A 21,036-nucleotide genomic window follows, 5' to 3' on the forward strand; every position below is an offset into this window, starting at 1 on the left:
TTGTGCAGATTCATTAGTTCTGGGAGAAAAGCTCTCAGTTAAGGATCAGTAATTGCTAGATCAACAGATGCATTCTACTTGCTTGATTTTGACTTATTTCTAACCTGGGCCCTCTGAATTCTAGGTTTCACTGTTTACACACTGTTTGTTTCTAAATGTATCTCATTGGCCTTGATACTACCATCTCTTCTGTTCAGACTTCTGGCTGGTACCTTTGTGATTTTGATTGTGAATCAAGTCTACTCTATGTAAGGATTTGACTATGATAAGGCACCCCGAACTTTTAAAAGTTTAGAGGAAACAAAAGCCTAACAAAATAGGCTTTTTAGATAATGGAATATTTCAAATCTCTCTCTCTCTCTCTCTTTTTAGTGTTCAGTATATGCAGTTGTGGATTTGCCCTAGTGGGAAAGCCAATCCTCTAGCAAGGAATCTGATTTTTTGCCATATTTTGGAGCTAAGATGGTGATGGAGCTAAGATGGCGATGGAGCAGCAGCTTCCCTGCTGAGCTCCTTAGGATTTTTTATTTGTCCTATCCATTTTTATAAATAGCCAAACTACACATCTTAATTTTTATCTAGTTTTATTTTATAAACACACATTCTTCACAAGAGATATTCTAAAACTGAACACCAAGTCCCTAAAACATCATAAAGGCTCCAGTCATGATACGTTGACACTGAAGCTGTGGAAGAGAACAAGAAACACAACAGGACAAACCCAGGCTCTCAGACTCTACCCAACCAACAAAGCAGGCAAAAATAATCTGTAGCATCATAATCCATAGAGTTCCAGGGGATCCATCTAGCCTTAAAGGAGTTTATTGGCTTAAAGTAGATGGGAAATTGGCAAAAACTGGATGCTGTACTTCAGGAACATCAGTGGAGCCCTGTGATTCTGACAGGAGGTCTTTCTACTCTAGGAATCTACTCCCTGTGGGCCAACTAAAGGGAAGCTTATGATCACAGCATAGGTTCATAACACCCTTTCTCTCTGTTCATTTTCTACTTCATAGACATTTTTGTGGGAGTGAATTCCATACTTCAACAATGTGCTCCTGAATCTCCTACCACTTAGCTTCATTGGATGGCCTCAAGTAATTTTTTTTGGGTGCCTTCAAGTCATTCTGGACTCCTAATAACTGCCTAGACATGTTCATTTACTTTTCTTGGATACATTTTTTGAAATTGGTTGGCCATTGCTTTTTTCCTAGGGCTAAGAGAGAATGACTGGCCCAAGGTCACCCAACTGGCTTTGTGCCTAAGGTGGGACTGGAACTCACAGTCTCCTGGTTGCTAGCTTAGTGCCTTTAACCATTACACCAAACAGGCTGCTAATAATAATAATAATAATAATAATAATAATAATAATAATAATAATAATAATTTAAGTAGGTGACATAGTCATATTACAGCCCATTCTACCATATTTCATTATGAGGAGATTTATTATTTTTTTGGAGAAGCAAAAAAATGGACTTTTGAATTTATTTATCAGCCAGAGGGAAATAGTAGAGATTGAAACCTTAATAAATTTAGGAGTTAGCAGATGCTCATACCTGTTGCTGTATCCCTAGAGGATTTTCAAGGAATATCGTTTCTCCTCTAAATTTCTGTAAATCACTGTTAGAGGACAAGCTCATGAAGGATTCCCTGCAAACCACGCAAGAAGCACCTTACAGCCCTCCATACTGCCCTTCCACACATCCATTAATCTAGTATGTCAGACATATGAAAAGACCTAAATGGGTCCCCTCACAAGTGGAAGTTACATTACATGCTAATATATTTCAGAAAATTCTGCATTTTGAAAAATATTGGTCTTTATCCTAGCAATTTCAAACTCCAAAATGTTCTATATGGTTCATATTAACGTTTATATTTATATTCGTTAAATTGCTACGATTGCTACAAAAGAACAAACTGTTATGCTGAGTATCTTATCTAAATGAAATAGTATGATTGCATCTCTCTTCTAAATTTATCCTAGACATGAGTCATGACCTGAACATCTAAGATTTTGTTGCTGCTGCTGTTTGTTTATAATGCAACATACTCATTTATATTTTCTGAAATGAGATCCTAGCATGACTAAAGTCAAGAGTCAAGATTTTACCATTAACTTCAATTGCAGTAGAACGTCATCTTGAAGTCTGCACATGAGAACAATTGGGCTTCTTTCATAGGTATGATGCCTTCTCATTTACCTTGTCTGATATGGAGGATGATGGCCCATAACCTGTAGATGTAAGCAATTTGGAAGAACTGTTGTTTGAAGAACCTGGACTAGACTTCGCTTTACAACTCCTTTGATGTACAAGGAGGCGGTCTGGAAGGAAAGTGTGACCACAGTTTTGACAGGGCTGGAGCTGAACTCGGTAACTTTGAGCTGCTGCTTCATTTTCAGCCCCAATACTGTGAGACTTTCCAGGAGGAACCTGAGCTTTAATGGGTGGTGCTCTCCTGAGATGCTTTGGTAGTTTGTCATTTTCAATATGCCACTTCTCCAGGCATTTTGGTTCATGAATAGGAAGAGACTGTGAACCAAACTCTTTGCCACAGATATAGCACACCCTTAAGCCCGGTCGTCTTGGTGGAATAACTGGCCGATCCCATTGATCCTGGGACATACTTCCAGTACCTGACCGTTTTGATACTGTCACAGTCTTGGGCCTCTTCTTTCTAGGGTTTGTTTTAACAACAGAACTTAAACCCACTACATCTGGTGAAAGCGCAGGAAGCTCTGACCCGATGGATGTCGAAGCCTGTTTTGAAGACAATCTGCTCGGGATATTAGTAACGTTTTTTCCAGCATTTGGCAGAGTTTTATGATGTTTGCTCAAAGTCTTTTTCATTAAAGCTGTTTCCATGAAAGTTATAATATTCCATTACAGTCTCTCTGGACCTAAGTAGTACTGCTCGTTTGGACTTAATCTTCTCTGTGGTTGTCTTTTAGTTGATTTTGCTCTTTAAGAACTATAGAGGTTTTGGGGATAAAAGTACCAGAAATTCTAATTTTAAAGGGTAACTGAGAGAAATCTGACCACATTTGCAGTGCTCTGATGTTCCAATAAGGTTGGTTTTCTTTTTCTGGTTTGCTATTTTTGGGGGAGTGTCTCTTTTTAATTCTGAAAAGAAATATATAAACACATTTTAAAATGTTTTTAGATTTTTTTTTAAAGGGCGTTTTAAAATGCTGAAATTAAGTAAAAACATGATTTTGGAATACATAATTATTGCATTTCTATCAGTTGGATACATGCCTGGAAACAGGCCAGCTGACCACAATGGAACTTAGTTTTGAATAGTATATATATAGTATATCCATTGTGTCATCCAAAGGCCACTAATAAACAATTTTAAGTCATCTGATTGCCTTCATACTAGGCAGTTTAATCTGGTATTCATAACAAAAAATATGATTACCAACATTATAGCATTTGGGCTAAGTAGTTTTAGCATGGTCATAATGAACTTGAAGACCTCCAACAGCATGAAATATGAAAGAATCTGTCATCCATAATAGCTGAGTTTTAATAAGGTGAGTAAAGCCATTCTAGTAGGTTGTTACTTGCAGTAACAATATGAAGAAACAACACTTTTGAAATATTTATATATCATAGTAAGCTTTTTTCTCACCAGGAAACTATAATACTGATGGTAACAATGAAATGGAGATGGTGAAATATGCAGTGAACTGAAGGGCTTCATAGGGTTCCAGATGAACAAATGGTAAATTGTTGAGATCATAAAGAAAGAAAATGTGAGATTAATTAGAAGACCATGGGGAAGAAATAATAGAAATTATACCTCTATTTTCAGCCTGCTAAGATTTGGTCCACCACTCCATTTTCCATTAATTGATGCATATCAGGATTGACCAAGCTGTTTACCATTTATAGTAGTTTTAAGCAATAATGCAGATTCTGGAATAAAAAATGCTGAATTAATTATACCATTTTGCAGAAAATCAGTCTAGAAGAGAAACAGTCAACTTGATGGCAATGTCTATTATTGGACTTCAAAGTTCTCAGTGGGATACAGAATAGATTTATGCTTTATTGTGAAATTACACCATGTGATCTCTTTTCCTTTCTGCCAAGCTGGAAGTGACCTGTAAGTTCATGTTCATAAATTTGAAAACTTTGACTATTACGTTCTCAATCATTTGTATAACACATAAGTCTTTAAAAGTAATTTAAACATTTCTTTATAAAAGGCAAGGTGAAGTATTATTTCTCTTAATGTTAGGACAAAACTAAGTAGCCATATATGGTCAACATTTTTCTTTCAGACAATACTTGATACATTCAGAAGTCCTCAATGATGGCCTTGATTCACAAACTATACACTTGTAATGGAAATATACATTTAGAATAATGGACTTTCTGGCTTCAAATAAGACAGTTTATAGGAATAGAGAAGGCTATCCAAATGCTGCCAGAAGGGGATGTTTTATATTTATAACATCTCATAATGAATGGATACCCTGGAGTTACTTTTTTATTTTTGACAAAAAAGAGACCTACACTGGGCTTAACAACCCCAGAAAAGTAAGATGTGGGCTTTTAAACATGATTGTTATTGTTTTGTTTGTGTGGGTGTTTCAGTGCCAATAAGCTAAAATTTATGCATCCAGTAAGTCAACAGCTTTCCAGAAAATCTATTATTTTGTTTGTTTCGTGATTTGTCTTTGGAAGTAAACCTCATGCATATACATGTGAGAAAGTTTGTTTCTTCCATCAGGGCATATCTGCATTGAATACTTAAATTGCTTCTGTCCTCTACTCCTGTTGGTTTGACTCTAAGCCACTTTTAAGAAAATCCTGTCCAGTCTCACACTCTTTGGCAACAGCTTGCAAGGAATAAAGTCCAGACAGCCAGCTACCATGTGCTTCCATTGGAGGATTCCTGTACTGCTGTGCCCTCCCATCTTTCTGTTCTAGAAAAGCAATTTCCAATCATTTTCCTTCCTGTGAGTGGGTCTTTCTGGACACATACACACATGGCAAATGAAATTGAATTCATAGAAAATTAAGCCATCAAAGTATATTGATATCTCTCTTCCTACTGCCTTGTTTCTTTCTAATGTCTTTTAGGCCAACCATGAGTGTTATAATAGGCTATAACAGTTGCTTTGCAAATAGGAGTTTGCTGGTTCAAAACCTCAGAAATATTTGTATCCTTCCTTTCCTTTCCTTTCCTTTCCTTTCCTTTCCTTTCCTTTCCTTTCCTTTCCTTTCCTTTCTTTTCCCTTTCCCTTTCCCTTTAAAAGAAAAGGTTTCTACTGTGACTGGATAACAGTGAAACAGGCACTGCTGGACTTAAAAGTACAGAGAAAAGTAGGAATATCCAGGAAAGAAAAACAATGTGTGGATTCATATATTTCTGCCAGGTTTTGAGCCAGCAACCTTCTATTTTTCAAGGCAAGAGTTATAACTATTCTGTTATTATAGCACTCATGGGAAGAATAGTTCTAAAAGGCATTACAGATTATAATAAGCCGGTGTTTCTCAACCTTGGAATTTTAAGATGTGTGGACTTCAACTCCCAGAATTCCCCAGCTAGCCATTCTGGGGAATACTGGGAGTTGAAGTCCACATACTTAAAATTCTCAAGGTTGAGAAACACTGTAGTAAGCACTGACTCAATTAAAGGGGCATTCCTGCTTTTGTGAAGTAACCATTGAGCTGTTGGGGCTAGCCTGCACAAATTTAAGCACCCTGCCCAAAATGGACTGGAGCTCTTGAGGTGACATAACATGGAAACATGCGCTTCAGCAGTAGAGTGGAAAAAACCTGTCCTGAGGTCCCTTTGACAATGAATGAGGATTTAATAGAAGGCGACAATGGGGGAACCAGGCAGTGTGAATAAGCCCTCAGTTTGTTCTCTCTTCTCAGAGATTCCTCTTTGTAAATACTCTACAAACTTCAAATTGCAAGACAGGATTCTTTCCCCTTTAAAAAAAACAAAAACCCTGTGATTTCAGTTGTATTTTTTTTAAAAAATGAGAAAAACCACTGGAATTTTTTTTTAGGAAGTGCTGTTAAAAATGTAGGTTTTGTCAGCCAAAACTGTCATGTATTTTACCTACATCCTACTGTAAAAAAACAAGAAGGAAAAGAACCTACAACTTTTATTATATCAAGTATCTTGTGATATTGTAGCCAAAACAAAACATGCAGAATTTCTAACATTTCCTTGTAGCATTTTCTTTCTTTTGTTGTCAGAAATAATTTTGGGTTTTTTTGCTGCTTATCTATAGACACTGCAAGTTCTAGGATGCCAAGATTTTCCACTATAGTGAATAATCAAACTGTGCATATATGCCTTCCTGCTCTGGAAAATATTCTTGGGCTTAATAATCATCATTCAAACTCAGCTTTTTCAGACTAAATAATGAGTCCCTTAGGCATCAACTGAAAGAGCTGTACTTGTTTTATTCATTCCCAAAAGATTGTTGAAGGAAAATGGAAGTATCCTGTGTATTCCTGTTTTTTACCTTTGCTAATTTAAGCAGTACATTAAGTAAATAAAATGGTTTGGACAATAATTGACATGACAGATTTATAGTGAGCAGTTTAGACTGGAGGAGCCATAAGAAGAAATAAATATCTCTCCCCTGGAGCTAATAGAATTTGGAGTGCCCTTTGCCTGCTTTTCTAAATAAGCATGGCTGCTAAAGATTGAAAAATCCAGTGACTCATTCTTGTTTGTGTGTTTGGTGTGTGTGTCCCTCAACTGCAGGTATGATCTCAGTGTCCCAGTTTGGCAAAACCTGCTTCATAGTTAGACCCCGGGAAAAGCTTTCTATTTTCTCTCCTAAAGTGGTGCTCCTTTGACTCCCCAGCCTTGTCTATTGACCGTAATTGATAGCTAGAAATCATGATTTCATGTTGTCCACAATGACCTGGGAATCCTGATGCAACATTTTTCAGTGCTTTGTGGAAAATGTTATATGATCTCTATCATTGGGGACGATAAAGGAACTATCTGTTTAAGGACTCTGGTCTTGGGGGTTAATTAACTATTTGAACTCAGAGACATTGTCCTTTTCTGTAGTCCATAGGATCTCTTGGTTAGGCTGAAAATATAGTGAGAACTCAGCCAATTAATGAAGTTGGAATATCTTTCCAGGATTTTTTATTTATTTTATATTACATAAACAAACTCAGTGCCCTGGGTACTGTGGTTATGGGTGATTTAGAAGTATAATAACTACACCAACATTCAAGTGCTTAGGGTACTTCCTTCCTCCTTCAAAAGTAGCTTGAAGATAATCCACAATCACCTTCAAACCTGCCATAGCCCCACCTCCCATCCACATCCATACTTTATGTTTAGTGCATTTAGTCTTCTGTAAAAAAAAAAAAAAAATGTCCCACTGGTTCCTAAGAGGGATAATTGAAAAGACATCAAGCTATTGTAGCCCTTGAAAGGGGTGGGGAGCAAAATAGGGAACTGGTAAGAGGCTCAAACCAGGAATTCCTACAAATGGGAAAACTGGTTTCTCAGAAGTTCCACAAACTTCTTATAGCATTAAAGAAGTTTGACTATGACTTTGAACACACTGCAACAGAGCCCAGACTAAATTGATACAGTTCTCAAACACAACAAATGTTGTTGGATCACAGAGATACAGAATTAGTTTTGAACTGACATAGAGTCTCTGTGGGGAAGTGACTGTTTCTTGTTTGCTCACCTCTGCTTGCTGTTTGCTCCAGCTAGGACACTATGCACAGCAAACTGCCGGCAGGAATCCCTTGTTTCTTATGGGATTTCTGTATGAATTTGGAAACAGCTCAGAACTTGTGTAGCCCCCCAGTGTTAGCTGTGTTTAAAGGCTGAGCGGACTCGTTTCTGATTCAATTGCAACGCATTTGAAACTAGTGTAAGCTGGACATAGCAACAGAAGCAGAAATCAGAAAAGTAAACTTCCTGAGACAGCCAAGTCTTATTATATTTATTGTACTTATTATTGCCCAATTCACAGGTATGCTAGAGACCTAAATAAATATGAAAACAGAACTCTCAGCAACACAGGGAACCCTCCTTATATCCTACACATGTCTTCAGCCCCTTCCCCTCCCAGATTAGCTGGGAGTGACTCTGGGGATCATCTGTCCAAGTGCCAAGCCAAATTATAGCTCTCCTATTCCTTGAAAGTTTCAGCATCAGGATGCTATAAGCCATTCATTTATCCCTAAATATTCCTTCCAGCAGCTCTCATTTATCCAGATCCCTCACTATCAGCCATCTCATATCTTCTGCTCTCTCCCAATACTTCCATCCATTTATCCTGATAGTCATAATATCTGCCTTCAGAAACACCTGAGGCCAACCAACCCCATTACTTTTTTTTTTTAAAAGCTGCACTACAAGGCTTTTCAGTCAAAGCAAATATAGTGAAGTAAGCTCAGATTTTCCCATCTGCCCTTTCTGTTTTTTCCGTACTAGTGTCTATATTAAATTGCTAAGACCGCTGCTACAAACACTTGTCTGCCTGTTTTGGAAGAGTGTCATGCACCTAGCTGAAATCACAACTGCTCTTCTTCTCATCCTTATTCTTGTAATTCTTACATGACAGTAGATGATTGTGCCAAAGAACACAGCTACTGAATCATGCCTACATTCACCCTCACTGAACACTGATGGCTTCATAGTAGGTTGCCTCCATCATGCACCTTGCTCTGTCTTAATCCTCATTTCGGTAACAGCGAGATTTCTGTTTCAAGAGTTTGCTGATACCAGCCTCTGTTAAAGTCTTATGGGTCAAATAAACAGAGCAGTAATATAAATAGTTCCATCCAATGTGATTATTTATGATAACCAAGAATCAGTACAGCAAAACAGATTTTATATAAGCTAATGAGCATTTATAGTTATAATCAGTGGCCAGAGTCATTGGAGCTCACTTTCTGAGAGGTGTTATACCAGATTTTTGGCCAATTAGGAGTACTGTGAGCATAAAAAAAAGTATTTGCTTCTAGGCTTGTATGCTCATAAAATTAGAACACTTTTAAGATAAATTTCCTATTAATTAGTAAGGCGGCTGTATTTTTGACAGCTTGTTATTTTTCAAAAAGATGTTCTGTGATTTGCAACAGCTTAGCAGAATAGAATCACATTTAATTATGTTCCAATCTGAATATACATAAATGGAAACAAAACACACAAAAACAAGCAGGAATCTGAATTTCATGATCCCAAAATCTGGCATTAAACCAACAGCCAATGACACAATAACTAACTAGACAACTGTATTATTTTTATACTTCTCACAAATGGTTTGTTTAATAATTAAATGGTAATTTGAGTAACTCAGTCCTATAAAAAATAGGAATTCAGTAACTGAACTCACCTCCTGCTAACAGTTGCATTTCTCCACTCAATGTTTGCTGTTGCTTGGTCTTACCTTGAAATCTCTCTGTCTTTAAACTTCTACCTAATGATTCCTCTGAGCACACTGAGGAATTAGCAGAAGCAAAGCACTAGGTCTTAGTAGGGCCTTTCTTACTTATTTAGTATGTTAGCATCTGGTGTTGCTACGGTAATGGACATCCCTTTCTTTGTCTCTCACATGTTGCCTAGCTGCACATATCAACAAAAGTGAATGTACAAAAGTGAGTTCCTGTGAAACCAATTGCTCTACAGCACTGTTTGGGAAGAGGGAAAAACGTGTGAGCAGGACCAATTTTCAGCAATAGATTCAGAAATCCTCCAAACCTCTTGGTGGGAAATTTGAGTTCAGGCTCCCTCACTCTTCTCTTAACTGCCAAATACTTACTGAAATGGAACACATGTTGTAGAGAGAAATAGTGAAAGGACTACTGGCAGACCCTGAAGAGTTTAAAATCACTTGGAGATTTGGTATGGATGTCAGCTAAAGGTTAGGGTCTAAGGCCTGAAAAAGCAATTCACGATCACTATCCAATGAGGCAGAGATGGGCAACCAGTGGTCTGTAGGCCACTTGAAACCTCCAGCACCACATTTGCAGCCCCTGGAGATATACAACATTAGGCTTAGGTACTCCAGAAGTCCAAAAATGAAACTAGAATTAATAATCAATATAATGGGCTAACTAAGTTAGACTAATGTTATAAGGACAATTAAACAATAAGCATTCAACAATGTATGGGGACTGTACACAGAAAAAAAAATGAAGCTACCATACAAAATAATCAGATAAGAAGCAGTAATAATTTATGAGAATTTAGCACATTATTCTGTTCAATGAAAGAAAGACCAGGGGTATATGGAGGAGCACATTCCATTTAATGAGAGAAAGATGAAGCAGAAGTTCAGAAAATGGCAGTAGAAATGGGGGCATTTTGAAGAAGTAATTCACTTTACCTAGATTCAACTACAGAAGGAGAAGGCAGAAAGGGAAACCAGAGGCTCTTGCCACCACACAGAAAGCCAGGGTTTGGAGGCTTCCTGCTGTAGCAGAAAGGAAGAAAAATTTACAAGATGTAGCATTCACATACACACATGCTAAGAAAAAGCAAGCAGGATCCACTTCATTTGGGAAGGTAAGGAAATACAGACAGCATTTCTGGACTGAAAAGAGCAGGGAGAAGAATCAATTTCTTCTGCAGCCTCTGTACATATTTCTGGTCCTTGGAGATCAGTGTTGATGGATCCTCCAATTTGGGGAGGGGAAGGAAGAGGTGTCTATATCCGTAACTGCTTTGCTAGTGCTGTTTGGCTAGAACAGCTCAGCATGCTCCTTAGCTTCTTGAAGCCATAGCTCTCCTAGAGCTGGGGATGCAGAGCAGTTCAAAAGGTGGGTACTGGTATACTGCTCCTTTGCCTGATTCTGGATCCAGCTGATCATGTGAAGTTGGCTGGCTCTTCCAACCTGCAAAACCCAACTAAGCCATGCTGCTACCGAGATTGAGGAAGATTGTGGTTCCAAAGTCTGAGAGGGCACTGTATTAGAAAAGTTTAGTTCAGCTCCTCTAAAGCCCAGCAATATTCTTGGGGCTTAACTACAAATCCAGCTCAGTGAAGGACTTTGGCAGGCTTCTGCTCACTTGATGATTGCACTGGCTGAGTCTGGGTCCAGTCTGTGACGTGAGTCTGATTTTAGATGGCTCAGAGTTCTCTCTCTGGGATAGGCAAAGGGAAGCAAGTACAGATAGTCCTTGGTTAATGACCATTTGTTCAGAGACCATTTGAAGTTACAGTGGTGCTGAATGAGGAGACTTACAGCCAGTCCTCGAAGTTGCAGCTGTCGCAGCGTCCATGTGGTCACATGATCATGATTTGGGCACTTGGAAACCACTTGCAGTTACAATGGTCTCAGCATTCCATGGTCACATGATCGCCATTTGCAACCTTCACTGCTGGCTTCTGACAAGCAAAGTCAATGGGGAAGCTAGCAGGAGGTTGTAAATGGTGACCACATGATGGTGTGCCTAACAGCTGCACGGGATTCACCTAACAACTGAAACTGAAGTCATAAGTCAGCATAGTCATGTGATGTTGCACTTTATGACTGCGTTCCCAGTCCTAATTACCATCTTTAACCAAGGACTACCTGTAAGAGTCTTCAGCAAAGGATCGTTACCTTGTCATGGTGCTGGAGCTTGAGCACCTCAATGATGCCATGAGCTAAACCGTGAAGGGCCACCCAAGACAGGAAGGTCATGACAGAGAGGTCAGACTAAATGTGATCCCTGGGGAAGGTAATGGCAACCCACCCCAGTATTCTTGCTGTGAAAACTAAATGGATCAGTACAACCAGAGATATGTCGGTATACCAGCGGAAGATGGGACCCTCAGGTCGGAAGATGGTCAAAATGCTACTGGGGAGGAACAGAGGATGAGCTCAACTAGCCCCAGACGTGATGACGCAGCTAGCTCAAAGCCGAAAGGACGGCTAGCGGCTGATGGTGCTGGTGGTGAACGGAGAATCCAATGTTCTAAGGAGCAACACAGCATTGGAACCTGGAATGTAAGATCTATGAGCCAGGGCAAATTGGATGTGGTTATTGGTGAGATGTCAAAATTCAAGATAGACATTTTGGGCGTCAGTGAACTGACATGGACCGGAATGGGCCACTTCACATCAAATGGCCACCAGATCTACTACTGTGGACAAGAGGACCACAGAAGAAATGGAGTAGCCTTCATAATTAATAGTAAAGTGGCTAAAGCAGTGCTTGGATACAATCCAAAAAACGATAGAATCATCTCAATTTGAATTCAGGGCAAGCCATCTAACATCACAGTGATCCAAATATATGCCCCAACCACAGATGCTGAAGAAGCTGAAGTAGAGCAGTTCTATGAGGATCTGCTGCACCTACTGAATGACACGCCTAAAAGAGATGTTATTTTCATCATGGGAGACTGGAATGCTAAGGTGGGCAGTCAAATGACACCTGGAATTACAGGTAAGCATGGCCTGGGAGAACAAAACGAAGCAGGACACAGGATGATAGAATTTTGCCAAGACAACTCAATGTGCATAACAAACACCCTCTTCCAGCAACCTAAGAGACGGCTTTATACATGGACTTCACCAGATGGACAACACCGAAATCAGATTGACTACATCCTTTGCAGCCAAAGGTGGCGGAAATCTATACAGTCAGTAAAAACAAGACCTGGAGCTGACTGTAGTTCCGATCACGAACTTCTTCTTGCACAATTTAGGATCAGACTAAAGAGATTAGGGAAGACCCACAGATCAGCTAGATATGAGCTCACTAATATTCCTAAGCAATATGCAGTGGAGGTGAAGAATAGATTTAAGGGATTGGACTTAGTAGATAGGGTCCCGGAAGAACTATGGACAGAAGTCCGCAACATTGTTCAGGAGGCGGCAACAAAATACATCCCAAAGAAAGAGAAAACCAAGAAGGCAAAATGGCTGTCTGCTGAGACACTAGAAGTAGCCCAAGAAAGAAGGAAAGCAAAAGGCAACAGTGATAGGGGGAGATATGCCCAATTAAATGCAAAATTCCAGAGGTTAGCCAGAAGAGATAAGGAATTATTTTTAAACAAGCAATGCATGGAAGTGGAAGAAGACAATAGAATAGGAAGGACAAGAGACCTCTTCCAGAAAATTAGAAACATCGGAGGTAAATTCCAGGCAAAAATGGGTATGATCAAAAGCAAAGATGGCAAGGACCTAACAGAAGAAGAAGAGATCAAGAAAAGGTGGCAAGAATATACGGAAGACCTGTATAGGAAGGATAACAATATCGGGGATAGCTTTGACGGTGTGGTCAGTGAGCTAGAGCCAGACATCCTGAAGAGTGAGGTTGAATGGGCTTTAAGAAGCATTGCTAAGAACAAGGCAGCAGGAGACGACGGCATCCCAGCTGAACTGTTCAAAATCTTGCAAGATGATGCTGTCAAGGTAATGCATGCTATATGCCAGCAAATTTGGAAAACACAAGAATGGCCATCAGATTGGAAATAATCAACTTATATCCCCATACCAAAAAAGGGAAACACTAAAGAATGTTCAAACTATTGAACAGTGGCACTCATTTCACATGCCAGTAAGGTAATGCTCAAGATCCTGCAAGGTAGACTTCAACAATTCATGGAGCGAGAACTGCCAGATGTACAAGCTGGGTTTAGAAAAGGCAGAGGAACTAGGGACCAAATTGCCAATATCTGATGGATAATGGAAAAAGCCAGGGAGTTTCAGAAAAACATCTATTTCTCTTTTATTGACTATTCTAAAGCCTTTGACTGTGTGGACCATAACAAATTGTGGCAAGTTCTTAATGGTATGGGGATACCAAGTCATCTTGTCTGCCTCCTGAACAATCTGTATAACGACCAAGTAGCAACAGTAAGAACAGACCATGGAACAACAGACTGGTTTAAGATTGGGAAAGGAGTACGGCAGGGCTGTATACTCTCACCCTACCTATTCAACTTGTACGCAGAACAGATCATGCGACATGCTGGGCTTGAGGAATCCAAGGCTGGAGTTAAAATCGCTGGAAGAAACATTAACAATCTCAGATATGCAGAAGATACCACTTTGATGGCTGAAAGCGAAGAGGAACTGAGGAGCCTTATGATGAAGGTGAAAGAAGAAAGTGCAAAAGCTGGCTTGCAGCTAAACCTCAAAAAAACCAAGATTATGGCAACCAGCTTGATTGATAACTGGCAAATAGAGGGAGAAAATGTAGAAGCAGTGAAAGACTTCGTATTTCTAGGTGCGAAGATTAGTGCAGATGCTGAACTGCAGTCAGGAAATCAGAAGACGCTTAATCCTTGGGAGAAGAGCAATGACCAATCTTGATAAAATAGTTAAGAGCAGAGACATCACGCTGACAAGAAAGGTCCGCATAGTTAAAGCAATGGTGTTCTCCGCAGTAACATATGGCTGCGAGAGCTGGACCATAAGGAAGGCTGAGAGAAGGAAGATCGATGCTTTGGAACTGTGGTGTTGGAGGAAAATTCTGAGAGTGCCTTGGACTGCAAGAAGATCAAACCAGTCCATCCTCCAGGAAATAAAGCCAGACTGCTCACTTGAGGGAATGATATTCAAGGCAAAACTGAAATACTTTGGCCACATAAATGAGAAGACAGGACACCCTGGAGAAGATGCTGATGCTAGGGAGAGTGGAGGGCAAAAGGAAGAGGGGCCGACCAAGGGCAAGGTGGATGGATGATATTCTAGAGGTGACGGACTCGTCCCTGGGGGAGCTGGGGGTGTTGATGACCGACAGGAGGCTCTGGCGTGGGCTGCTCCATGAAGTCACGAAGAGTCGGAAGCGACTAAACGAATAGACAACAACAACCTGTAAGAGTAAAAAGCTTAGAGCTGTCTGTCCTTCTCAGCAGTTCTCCTGAAAGATTTCAGTTATGAAAGTAGAGGAAAAGAGGAGAAGAGAGCTGGGTGAAGTTATCTTTCAGCTGTTATAGAACATTTCCGCCTCATGGCAAAAATATTGCCAGTCCAGCTAGTTCTATCAGCAAAAAAGTCTGTCTAAAATGTCGAGCAAGTCTAACAAATGTGAGTCAGAAAGAGATTTTTTAAAAGTGAGGGGAGAGAAGTTTGGCAAAGTTGGGTTAAAAGCTTTTCTCCTGGTTGAACAAAGAGTTGCCAAAAGGTTGATAGTCCCCAAAAAGTTTGGGGAAATCCAGAGGTTCGAAGGAAGAGCTCATGAGTGATTGAAAAGTACATCCCTCCTGCTCTGAATAAAACAAAGAATGGCCCTGGAAGAAACCATGGCTCTGTCAACATTACCTTACCCAGACATCTTTTACTACATCTGGCATTGTATTACCAAGGCCCTGCAATCAGCAATTCAACTGGGAGGATTTGAAGGGGGTGTCTGCATGGTTTGGAAAGGTCATCTCTGTTGCTCCTAGAATTGTTGTACGTAAGAGGTCATGAAAGGAGTCCTGAAGGTCTCCCACTTTTCTTTAAACTAGGGGCCATTTTTCAAGCAGACACACCTGCCAGATTCCTTCTAGTATCAGTTTTATTGTAAGAGAGAGCTACAGTAAGCAGCACAAGCAGTGTTTTTGACCTGTTAGCTTGACCACAGTATTAAGGCCATGCAAACTTTGAACCAAATTTGGGTCAGAATTTAAAGAGCAGCAAATCAGGTAGCATAACATAACCCATTGTTCTTTCTGCAGTTAAATACACACATAAAGTGTTTCTGTCCAGTTATAGAACTAAACAGTGACAATGTACTATTTGACTGCAATTATTATTTTTTTGTTCTGTTTTTCAAAAGCAAAAATACTCTTTAGATTTTATTCTACCTCTCCCCCCTTCCCACTGAACTGTCCCCTGGTTTGCTAAAGGCATTGGCAGAAACAGTGTTTTGTTTTGTGCTACTCAGCAACAAGAGTCTTTTGTAAACATCAACCTGTAACAGAGCTGTTGCAAGGAAGCAAGAAAAAAGGGAAATCAAGCTTTTAGCAATGGCTTCCTCTTCTCTGATGCAAGCACTGAAATCATAAAGCAATTTTCTAGTGCAGTAGAAATAATGTTCTAGAACGATAAAGCTAATTTAGTAGTTTGAAGTCAGATACTTCCATAGTATTGCCTACTTCTGCTGAAGCACAATGTAAGAGTGGGAAAAAAAGCATTTTATTTATTTGTTTATTTATTTAGGATAATCTCATCCTGCTTTTCTACGAGATGGTACTGTGGTTTCTAGTTTCTTCATTTATCTTTTTGATTGTTAATAGTTTTCTTCCCCTTTGCTTTTCTTTGACAATGATTACAAAGAGGTATCCCCTGTTTCTAATGCTTTTTGCTGGTCTTATTGAAATTGTTGCTATATCTCCAAAGAACTTACTGTTCTTGAAAGGATCAGAATTGTCAAATTTAAGGCTGAAAATGGAGGGAGAAAAATATTCAGAAATATTAGTCTTGTTGACTTTATAACATCACCCTCTGCAGACCCCTTGTAGGGCAGAAGGAAGGAGTGAAGCCCCATGCTAAAAAGGTTTCCTATTCTTGAATTAAATGCTGCAGCTTCCTTCACATCCGTTTAGCCCTATCAAGTATGTTCAAGAAGGTGGGAACAGCCACCACCCTTGTTTTAAAGATTATCTAGAAGCCATTAGCAATAAAGATGTCAGAGACCTCTGGTTCATGCCAGTTTCTCCTTTTTCAAATTTACTTCCTTTTTTTTTCCCAAAAAAACACAGTCTGTTGAATAGCTATGGTTGCCCACTTTCATCTTTAAAACAAAATCGGAATGACTGCTTGACAACTAGGACATGTACAGCTTTCCTCAGCATGGTGTCCTCCAGGTATGTTAGATCAAGTCCCAGAATTCTCAGCCTTTGAGAGTTCCCAGGTTGGAGATGTTAAACAAAAATATTCTCCATGGTTGTTCCTCTGTTCTGGAACTATTTCCTTTTATTTGTGTTATCTTTCTGTCACTAAAGTTGCTGTTGCACTTATAGTTCTAATGGGCATGCATTTTGTGTTGCTTACTACAAACATGTAGATGTTGCAATCAAACACAAAATATCAATTCTAGACACCAGGGATTCTGTACTGAAGATATGAATGTTCTCAGCTGATATAAACATTCACATTGCTACCAAAACACATTCAAATGCTCGTAAGCTATGTTTGCCTTTGAAGTTTGAAGTTATTCTGTGGATCTGACCGTTATTCCAGCTGAAGCAACAAGAACTTTTGCACAGTCAAAATCTGTAATGTGTGCCAAAATCAATCAAAGTAACGATCAGATCACACATTATAATATGTGTCTGCCTGCAAATATGTCTATGACAATTTGGATTGATTTTATCATTATTTTACTAAAAATATTTTGATTCCAATGTTCTGATTAGGCTAAAAAAGTACTGCAAGATCTGTATACAATACCAGAAAGGAAAAGATCCCCAAGACAGGACATGTTCCTCATAAGGAGAGGGAAATTGTACTTTAAAAATAGGAACAAAATAACAACAGCAGGCCAGAAACTTAAAAACAAATCATTGTATTTGTGGGCAGGATCCAGGGGCTGTTGTAGAGTGGACCAGAGGAAGCCTAGCACATCTCTAACAAGCAATGTTCTATCAAAGGAAGGATGTGATCTGTATACTGTGGAGTCCTTGGTGCTCTCTGAGCCTTGTTGTTTTCTTGCAGATGTTTCATTGTCAGACTAGGCAACATCTTCAGTGCAAAGAGGGAATGGGCCGTGCTCTCAGTTTATATACCGTGGCTTGCCCTGCTTGTGTTGGTAGGGGTGTTGTTCTCTCCTTGGGAGTTCTTTGATTGGGCTGTTGTTTGCTGCTTGGTTGATTGTCTGAGCTGATAGTTCCTTGATTAGGGTGTATTGTGCTGTTTGATGGTTCATCTGGTGTTAATCCTAGTGTTGATTTTTGCATATCTGGGTACTGATTGCTGGCAAGGGAGTATACTGGCTTTTCTTTTGGCTTTTCTATTGTCTCTTTTGAATGGTATGTAAATGTTGTTTACCTCTATGTGTCTGTTGATGGCTGCTTTGTCTGAGTGCCAGGCTTCCAGGAATTCTCTGGTGTTTTTGGATTTGGCTTGGTTTAGGATGCTCACAGTTTCCCAGTTGAAACTCTGGTTGAGCCTGTCCATGTGTTGTGAGATTAAGGAGCTCTCATCGTGTCTTCTGACTGCTAGGTGGAGTTCATGGATGCGTTCTGCTAGTCTTCTGCCTGTCTGTCCTACATAGTGGCTGTTACAGTCTTTGCACTGTATGTTGTAAATAACTCCTGTTTTTTCTTCTTGGGCTATTGGGTCTTTTGGGTTGCTTAATATGTTTTGAAGAGTTTTAGTTGGTTTATGTGCTATGGTGATGCCATGTGGTTGTAACAGTCTGTTGGTGGTTTCTGAGATGTTTCTGATGTATGGCAGTGTTATCCTTTTCATAGTTTCCATTGGTTGGGTTGTAGTGGGTTGGGTGGTGAGGCACTTTTTGATAAAGTTGAGCAAGTATCCATTTTGTTGGAAGATGCTGTACAGATGATCTTTTTTTCTTTTTTCTGGTGTTCTGGGTTGCTGCAGTGTGTAAGTGCTCATCTGAATAGTGTTCTTACACAGCTTCTCTTGTGGGAGGTTGGATTGTTACTGTGGTAATGGGGCACTTAAGTAACACACAAATGATGCAAATTGTGTTATTTCTGTAAGGACATCATTACACAAATATATACATTTCAGTGGAAATTAGGTCCATTCCATGAGAGGTCTGTTGCACTGAAGCTTGCTAAATCAAAATTTCAGTGTATAATGAGTTGAGGAGAAGTCATGGGATTCCATAGCAACCAGAATTTTAAGCCAAATGACAAAAAGTGTGTTGTGACATCACAATGCAAGCTCCATCCCTTATGTACTTGCAAACAACTTCCTAACACCAGTATAAACAGGGCAGAGTTAACATCTCAATGCACATTTCCTTATTTGAGCCTCCAAGGACTCCCAAGGGTAAGTATATATAAACAGAAGGGTTCTAGTAACAGGTATATCAGTTTTTCTCAATCCAATGTTATCCAAACCAGAATTCTTGGCCAAGGAGTTTCAGCACTACTGTTACTCAACACATATCCCTCTGTCTTCCACTATGTTGTCAGTCTCTGTCATCTGCTGCCTGATTTGCTTTGCCTGATGGTAGCCTGGCCCTGAATTTCAGATGTAAGGGTATTCTAATACAAACATGATATTTCTGTTCTTAAGTTTCTATCTTCATTTCAATGGAGAGAGGCAACCTGACCATCAATTTTATTTAGTTCCACTTTTGAACAGAGTGATTAATTTAGCATACAGAAATTCAGCAGGCCAAGTTCCTAGTGATGCGGAAATAGGTATAATCATCCACTGAGCTGTGTAGATCAAACTGCTGTTAAAGACAGAACTGAAATAGCTGATGAAAAAGTAATGATAAGAAAACTTGTACAAGATATGGAGGAAGCAGCAATAGGAGCAATTATAATTAGCAACCATCAATGCCTATCTGGTCTCAGTGGTCTGATTGATAGGTGTTCTACCTAATTACATGATACCAGTAACTTGGTTAAGGCAACAGGATAGAAACTGGGAGACTGAGAGTTCTAGTCCCACCTTAGGCATGAAAGCCGGCTGGGTGACCTTGGGCCAGTCCCCCTCTCTCAGCCCAGCCCACCTCACAGGGTTGTGGTTGTGGGGAAAATAGGAGGAGGAAGGAGTAATAGGTAGTAATAGGAGGAAGGAGTAATAGGAAGGAGTAATTTTCTATCCCGCCTTTATTATTTATAAAAATAATAAAGGCGGGATAGAAAACAAACAAATAAAACTTCAACCACGAGGACACCAAAGGGAAGGAGGCTGTTGATTGGGTGGCTCATGGTATGTGTCTGTTGTGCATGTCTCTCTGCTACCAGCAGAGGGAGGGTAGTACTAGTCATCACTGATGAAAACATTAAGCTGAAATGAATATGTAATCTTATGCATGCAGAACATCTCTGTCTAAATAAAAACAGGTAAAGACTATTACCTTCAACAAAGGATCGTTACCTTGCCGTGGTGCTGGAGCTTGAGCACCTCAATGATGCCATGAGCTAAACCGTGAAGGGCCACCCAAGACGGGAAGGTCATGACAGAGAGGTCAGACTAAATGCTATCCCTGGGGAAGGTAATGGCAACCCACCCCAGTATTCCTGCCGTGAAAACTAAATGGATCAGTACAACCAGAGATATGTCGGTATACCATCGGAAGATGAGACCCCCAGGTCGGAAGATGGTCAAAATGCTACTGGGGAGGAACAGAGGATGAGTTCAACTAGCCCCAGACGTGATGACGCAGCTAGCTCAAAGCCGAAAGGACGGCTAGCGGCCGACGGTGCTGGTGGTGAACGGCGAATCCGATGTTCTAAGGATCAACATGCCATTGGAACCTGGAATGTAAGATCTATGAGCCAGGGCAAATTGGATGTGGTTATTGGTGAGATGTCCAAATTAAAGATAGACATTTTGGGCATCAGTGAACTGAAATGGACTGGAATAGGCCACTTCACATCAAATGACCACCAGATCTACTACTGTGGACAAGAGGACCACAGAAGAAATGGAGTAGCCTTCATAATTAATAGTAAAGTGGCTAAAGCAGTGCTTGGATACAATCCAAAAAACGGCAGAATGATCTCAATTCGAATTCAGGGCAAGCCATCTAACATCACAGTGATTCAAATATACGCCCCAACCACAAATGCTGAAGAAGCTGAAGTAGAGCAGTTCTATGAGGATCTGTAGCACCTACTGGACAACACACCTCAAAGAGATGTTATTTTCATCACAGGAGACTGGAATGCTAAGGTGGGCAGTCAAATGACACCTGGAATTACAGGTAAGCAGGGCCTGGGAGAACAAAACGAAGCAGGACATAGGTTGATAGAATTTTGCCAAGACAATTCACTCTGCATAACAAACACTCTCTTCCAACAACCTAAGAGACGGCTTTATACATGGACTTCACTCTGCATAACAAACACTCTCTTCCAACAACCTAAGAGACGGCTTTATACATGGACTTTATACATGGACCAGATGGACAACACCGAAATCAGATTGACTA

At 39.9% G+C, this 21,036-nt stretch overlaps 1 protein-coding gene across 1 annotated transcript; it reads right to left on the bottom strand.

Moving 5' to 3' along the window:
* Positions 1-1,939: 1,939 nt before the first annotated feature.
* On the bottom strand, positions 1,940-9,450 carry LOC134492572 (zinc finger protein 474-like). The gene is made up of 3 exons (XM_063296728.1): positions 9,362-9,450; positions 3,811-3,926; positions 1,940-3,128 (listed from the first exon to the last, which is right to left on the bottom strand). Exon 3 carries the CDS (start codon positions 2,868-2,870, stop codon positions 2,181-2,183), a length of 690 nt encoding a protein of 229 aa, XP_063152798.1. The 5' UTR covers positions 2,871-3,128; positions 3,811-3,926; positions 9,362-9,450; the 3' UTR covers positions 1,940-2,180.
* Between the last annotated feature and the right edge of the window lie 11,586 nt (positions 9,451-21,036).

The sequence above is a fragment of the Candoia aspera genome, chromosome 2 (genome assembly GCF_035149785.1).
Source record: "Candoia aspera isolate rCanAsp1 chromosome 2, rCanAsp1.hap2, whole genome shotgun sequence".
Lineage (NCBI taxonomy): Eukaryota > Metazoa > Chordata > Lepidosauria > Squamata > Boidae > Candoia > Candoia aspera.

Excerpts from the sequence above, each read along its gene's own strand:
- LOC134492572 (XM_063296728.1), bottom strand. The coding sequence starts at position 2,870 with ATGGAAACAGCTTTAATGAAAAAGACTTTGAGCAAACATCATAAAACT.